The sequence below is a fragment of the Oncorhynchus clarkii genome, chromosome 31 (assembly GCF_045791955.1).
Source record: "Oncorhynchus clarkii lewisi isolate Uvic-CL-2024 chromosome 31, UVic_Ocla_1.0, whole genome shotgun sequence".
Taxonomy (NCBI): Eukaryota; Metazoa; Chordata; class Actinopteri; order Salmoniformes; family Salmonidae; genus Oncorhynchus; species Oncorhynchus clarkii.
In genome coordinates, this window is record NC_092177.1 from 5,458,061 (window position 1) to 5,465,203 (window position 7,143).

General features: G+C 45.0%; 1 protein-coding gene across 2 annotated transcripts in view; it reads right to left on the reverse strand.

Annotated features, from left to right (window-relative positions):
- Window positions 1-400: 400 nt before the first annotated feature.
- LOC139391227 (dynactin subunit 4-like) overlaps window positions 401-7,143 on the reverse strand; it is an 18,782-nt gene continuing 12,039 nt past the window's right edge. Inside the window, exons 10-13 of one of the 2 annotated variants that reach the window (XM_071138854.1) lie at window positions 6,971-7,025; window positions 5,394-5,501; window positions 3,893-3,990; window positions 401-3,125 (exon numbers count right to left, since the gene is read on the reverse strand). In XM_071138854.1, coding sequence (XP_070994955.1) covers window positions 2,909-3,125; window positions 3,893-3,990; window positions 5,394-5,501; window positions 6,971-7,025 — 478 coding nt within the window. In that variant the 3' untranslated portion in view covers window positions 401-2,908. The remainder of the gene's footprint in view (window positions 3,126-3,892; window positions 3,991-5,393; window positions 5,502-6,970; window positions 7,026-7,143) is intronic. The other variant, XM_071138853.1, reaches the window with a different exon arrangement.

The following is a 7,143-nucleotide window of genomic DNA, read 5'->3' on the forward strand; positions in this document are numbered from 1 at the left end:
TGAATGACACACATACACAATCCATGTCTCAAATTCTCTCAAGTCTTACAAATCCTTCTTTAACCCGTCTCCTCCCCTTCATCTACACTGATTGAAGTGGATTTAACAGGTGACGTCAACAGGGGATCATCGCTTTCACCTGGGTTCACCTTGTCAGTCTGTCATGGAAAGCGCAGGTGTTCTTAATGTTTTGTACACTCAGTGTATATATGTATTTTGTGTTTCTGTTAACGTGTGTGTGTGTGTGTATTCAGTGTGTGTAACTTCACGCTACGAGCGGCCCCAGGCTGAGCTCTACGTGGTGTGTGAGCCATATTGCCTCGGTTGGGGCATCGTCCTCCTCGCTCGGCCTTATGGGAGCCGCCAAGTTGCGGAAGTCGTGGCGAATCTTAAAGGACACCGTGACATCGCCGTCCTCCTCGCGCTGAGTAATAGTAATGACAGTCTCACACTACCTTCAACCCAGAGAGAAACAGTAATGACAGTCTCATCCTACTTTCAACCCAGAGAGGAGAAACAGTAATGACAGTCTCATCCTACTTTCAACCCAGAGAGGAGAAACAGTAATGACAGTCTCATCCTACTTTCAACCCAGAGAGGAGAAACAGTAATGACAGTCTCACCCTACCTTCAACCCAGAGAGGATAAACAGTCATGACAGTCTCACCCTACCTTCAACCCAGAGAGGAGAAACAGTAATGACAGTCTCACCCTACCTTCAACCCAGAGAGGAGAAACAGTAATGAGTCTCACCCTACCTTCAACCCAGAGGAGAAACAGTAATGACAGTCTCAGCCTACCTTCAACCCAGAGAGGAGAAACAGTAACGACAGTCTCACCCTATCTTCAACCCAGAGAGGAGAAACAGTAATGACAGTCTCATCCTACCTTCAACCCAGAGAAGAGAAACAGTAATGACAGTCTCACCCTACCTTCAACCCAGAGGAGATACAGTAATGACAGTCTCACCCTACCTTCAACCCAGAGAGGAGAAACAGTAATGACAGTCTCACCCTACCTTCAACCCAGAGAGGAGAAACAGTACTGACAGTCTCACACTACCTTCAACCCAGAGGAGATTCAGTAATGACAGTCTCACCCTACCTTCAACCCAGAGGAGAAACAGTAATGACAGTCTCACCCTACCTTCAACCCAGAGAGGAGAAACAGTAATGACAGTCTCACCCTACCTTCAACCCAGAGAGGAGAAACAGTAATGACAGTCTCATCCTACCTTCAACCCAGAGAGGAGAAACAGTAATGACAGTCTCACCCTACCTTCAACCCAGAGAGGAAAAACAGTAATGACAGTCTCACACTACCTTCAACCCAGAGAGGAGAAACAGTAATGACAGTCTCACCCTACCTTCAACCCAGAGAGGAGAAACAGTAATGACAGTCTCACCCTACCTTCAACCCAGAGAGGAGAAACAGTAATGACAGTCTCACCCTACCTTCAACCCACAGAGGAGAAACAGTAATGACAGTCTCACCCTACCTTCAACCCAGAGAGGAGAAACAGTAATGACAGTCTCACACTACCTTCAACCCAGAGAGGAGATACAGTAATGACAGTCTCACACTACCTTCAACCCAGAGAGGAGAAACAGTAATGACAGTCTCACCCTACCTTCAACCCAGAGAGGAGAAACAGTAATGACAGTCTCACACTACCTTCAACCCAGAAAGGAGAAACAGTAATGACAGTCTCACACTACCTTCAACCCAGAGAGGAGAAACAGTAATGACAGTCTCACCCTACCTTCAACCCAGAGAGGAGAAACAGTAATGACAGTCTCACACTACCTTCAACCCAGAGAGGAGATACAGTAATGACAGTCTCACACTACCTTCAACCCAGAGAGGAGAAACAGTAATGACAGTCTCACCCTACCTTCAACCCAGAGAGGAGAAACAGTAATGACAGTCTCACACTACCTTCAACCCAGAGAGGAGAAACAGTAATGACAGTCTCACACTACCTTCAACCCAGAGAGGAGAAACAGTAATGACAGTCTCACCCTACCTTCAACCCAGAGAGGAGAAACAGTAATGACATCATCTAAGAGACATTCATTAGCAGGTAGATGTAGCCTGGCATGCAGGTAAATACTCTTCATCCTTAGGAGGAGGATGATGAAGATAGTGCCTAAGTTGAAGCGTGAAGCAGGAAAGGGTCTCTGGAACTGCTTGGTGGTACAGAGAAGTGTTGCTAGTCGAGTATGTGTGTGTGTGTGTGTGTGTTGTGTGTGAGGGATATGTGATCCAATGTATGTACAGCGTGTGTGTGTTTGTCTGTTAGGCGTGTTCTCTCTATCTCTCTCGCTCTCTCTCTCAACACTGCTCTACTATATATCATGAGCATACCAAACATTAGGAACCTGAGGTGCACCCCCCCCCCCCCCTTCAGAACAGCCTCAATTCGTCAGGTCATGAACTCCAAAGTTGACTCCATTCTCACAGTTGTGTCAAGTTGGCTGGATGTTCATTGGGTGTCGGACCATTCTTGATACATACGGGACACTGTTGAGTGTGAAAAACCCAGCAGCGTTGCAGTTCTTGACTCAAACTGGTGCGCCTGTCACCTACCAACATACCCTGTTAAAAAGGCACTTAAATATTTTGTCTTGCCGATTCACCCACTGAATGACACACATACACAATCCATGTCTCAAATTCTCTCAAGTCTTACAAATCCTTCTTTAACCCGTCTCCTCCCCTTCATCTACACTGATTGAAGTGGATTTAACAGGTGACGTCAACAGGGGATCATCGCTTTCACCTGGGTTCACCTTGTCAGTCTGTCATGGAAAGCGCAGGTGTTCTTAATGTTTTGTACACTCAGTGTATATATGTATTTTGTGTTTCTGTTAACGTGTGTGTGTGTGTGTATTCAGTGTGTGTAACTTCACGCTACGAGCGGCCCCAGGCTGAGCTCTACGTGGTGTGTGAGCCATATTGCCTCGGTTGGGGCATCGTCCTCCTCGCTCGGCCTTATGGGAGCCGCCAAGTTGCGGAAGTCGTGGCGAATCTTAAAGGACACCGTGACATCGCCGTCCTCCTCGCGCTGAGGGACCACCTTGATGAAGAAACCGATCTTATTGGATTTCCTGAAGGCCACCACGCTGGAGGGGAGACAAGGCCAGAGATCGAATGTTAGGAGATGAGGGCCAGAGAGGGAAGGTTAGGAGACCAGGGCCAGAGAGGGAAGGTTAGGAGATGAGGGCCAGAGAGGGAAGGTTAGGAGACCAGGGCCAGAGAGGGAAGGTTAGGAGACAAGGGCCAGAGAGGGAAGGTTAGGAGACCAGGGCCAGAGAGGGAAGGTTAGGAGACGAGGGCCAGAGAGGGAAGGTTAGGAGACCAGGGCCAGAGAGGGAAGGTTAGGAGATGAGGGCCAGAGAGGGAAGGTTAGGAGATGAGGGCCAGAGAGGGAAGGTTAGGAGATGAGGGCCAGAGAGGGAAGGTTAGGAGATGAGGGGCAGAGAGGGAAGGTTAGGAGATGAGGGCCAGAGAGGGAAGGTTAGGAGATGAGGGGCAGAGAGGGAAGGTTAGGAGATGAGGGGCAGAGAGGGAAGGTTAGGAGATGAGTGGCAGAGAGAGAAGGTTAGGAGATGAGGGCCAGAGAGGGAAGGCTAGGAGATGAGGGCCAGAGAGGGAAGGTTAGGAGATGAGGGCCAGAGAGGGAAGGTTAGGAGATGAGGGGCAGAGAGGGAAGGTTAGGAGATGAGGGCCAGAGAGGGAAGGTTAGGAGATGAGGGGCAGAGAGGGAAGGTTAGGAGATGAGGGGCAGAGAGGGAAGGTTAGGAGATGAGGGGCAGAGAGGGAAGGTTAGGAGATGAGTGGCAGAGAGAGAAGGTTAGGAGACCAGGGCGTGTGTGTGTGTGTGTCTTACTCTGGGTCGTCCTGGAAGTCCTGTGGCTCAGCCAACTCGTCGTAATCTGCTGCAGCATCCTTCCCTGCCAGGACCAACTCCTTGGTAGGAACCATCACCTATAAAACAACATCATCATCATCAACAACATCATCATCATCATCATCATCATCAACAACATCCTTCCCTGCCAGGAACAACTCCTTGGTAGGAACCATCACCTACAAAACAACATCATCATCAACAACATCCTTCCCTGCCAGGACCAACTCCTTGGTAGGAACCATCACCTATAAAACAACATCATCATCAACAACATCCTTCCCTGCCAGGACCAACTCCTTGGTAGGAACCATCACCTATAAAACAACATCATCATCAACAACATCCTTCCCTGCCAGGACCAACTCCTTGGTAGGAACCATCACCTATAAAACAACATCATCATCAACAACATCCTTCCCTGCCAGGACCAACTCCTTGGTAGGAACCATCACCTATAAAACAACATCATCAACAACATCATCATCAACATCATCATCATCATCATCAACATCATCATCATCATCATCATCATCATCAACAACATCCTTCCCTGCCAGGAACAACTCCTTGGTAAGAACCATCACCTATAAAACAACATCATCATCAACAACATCCTTCCCTGCCAGGACCAACTCCTTGGTAGGAACCATCACCTATAAAACAACATCATCATCATCATCATCATCAACATCATCATCATCATCAACAACATCATCATCATCATCATCAACAACATCATCATCATCAACAACATCCTTCCCTGCCAGGAACAACTCCTTGGTAAGAACCATCACCTATAAAACATCATCATCAACAACAGAGGTCAGGGGTGAGAGGTCAGCAGTAGGGTTACAAAGGAAGGGTATATTCCTGGAAGCGTCTTAAATGTTCCAGTAAACTACCATAACGTTGGTTTCGTTCAAGTATTTTCTGTCATCTATAACAAGACATCAAGCGGCACTTTTGGGTAGCTGTCTGTCCCTCCTTATCACAATATGATTAAATAAGATGATTTAAAAAAAAAACAGAATGACCAAGATGCAAAATATCTAAATATAAAACATTAACTGAGTGAATAACATCGGTGTTTAATATGAGGGTTTCAGCACGAAATATAATTTTTTAAATTTGATTTACTATGCTCATTTGCATGTTGTTGTCAAATGTTTTGTGGCCAAATTTGTCGTAGTTGTGAAAAAATCAATAGTCGGAAGACATTCTGAGAGAAAAGAATTTAACTGTTGATTTAAAATGCTTTTTCATTAATTACACTATTTTCTGTTGAACCATATGGTCTATCTACTACAAACGTGTAACACAAAAAAAATAACACAAATATATATATATATATAAGAATACATTATTTATTCAAGTATAAATTACCAAAGTTGTGTGAGAAAATCTATGGCAATCTGTTAATTACAATAATGACTGAAGATTCCGGTATCTTTGGTAAATTAGCGGTAGTCAGTAGTACCTTCGCAGTGCTGTTGATGTCCTCTGGGTCTCCTTCCTCACAGCCCACCAGGGTGACGTGGGTAATACTCTCCACGGGGTTGGTCAGGGTGAGCAGCACCTGGCACTCCTACAGACAACATGATACCACTCATACTGTAAGTCATTCTTCTACCCTACAGACAACATGATACCACTCATGCTGTAAGTCATTCTTCTACCCTACAGACAACATGATACCACTCATACTGTAAGTCATTCTGCTACTCTACAGACATGATACCACTCATACTGTAAGTCATTCTGCTACCCTACAGACATGATACCACTCATACTGTAAGTCATTCTGCTACCCTACAGACAACATGATACCACTCATACTGTAAGTCATTCTGCTACCCTACAGACAACATGATACCACTCATACTGTAAGTCATTCTGCTACCCTACAGACAACATGATACCACTCATACTGTAAGTCATTCTGCTATCCTACAGACAACATGATACCACTCATACTGTAAGTCATTCTGCTACTCTACAGACATGATACCACTCATACTGTAAGTCATTCTGCTACCCTACAGACATGATACCACTCATACTGTAAGTCATTCTGCTACCCTACAGACAACATGATACCACTCATACTGTAAGTCATTCTGCTACCCTACAGACAACATGATACCACTCATACTGTAAGTCATTCTGCTACCCTACAGACAACATGATACCACTCATACTGTAAGTCATTCTGCTACCCTACAGACAACATGATACCACTCATACTGTAAGTCAATCTGCTACCCTACAGACAACATGATACCACTGATACTGTAAGTCATTCTGCTACCCTACAGACAACATGATACCACTCATATTGTAAGTCATTCTGCTACCCTACAGACAACATGATACCACTCATACTGTAAGTCATTCTGCTACCCTACAGACAACATGATACCACTCATACTGTAAGTCAATCTGCTACCCTACAGACAACATGATACCACTCATACTGTAAGTCATTCTGCTACCCTACAGACAACATGATACCACTGATACTGTAAGTCATTCTGCTACCCTACAGACAACATGATACCACTCATACTGTAAGTCATTCTGTTACCCTACAGACATGATACCACTCATACTGTAAGTCATTCTGCTACCCTACAGACATGATACCACTCATACTGTAAGTCATTCTGCTACCCTACAGACAACATGATACCACTCATACTGTAAGTCATTCTGCTACCCTACAGACATGATACCACTCATACTGTAAGTCATTCTGCTACCCTACAGACAACATGATACCACTCATACTGTAAGTCATTCTGCTACCCTACAGACATGATACCACTCATACTGTAAGTCATTCTGCTACCCTACAGACATGATACCACTCATACTGTAAGTCATTCTGCTACCCTACAGACATGATACCACGCATACTGTAAGTCATTCTGCTACCCTACAGACATGATACCACTCATACTGTAAGTCATTCTGCTACCCTACAGACATGATACTACTCATACTGTAAGTCATTCTGCTACCCTACATGTTCCATTACTTGAATAATTGACTTGCCTTCTGGAAGCGCAGGTTTGGAATGGACATTATTCTGACCTCAGGGATGTAACTCCTTTAGGATTGAAAATCACATCACTTTACTGAGAAATAACACAACACTACCAACATTCAAGAGTAGAAAACAAAGGTGAATGTGTTTCGGTACAGAGGAGATGCTAAGCAATACTTAC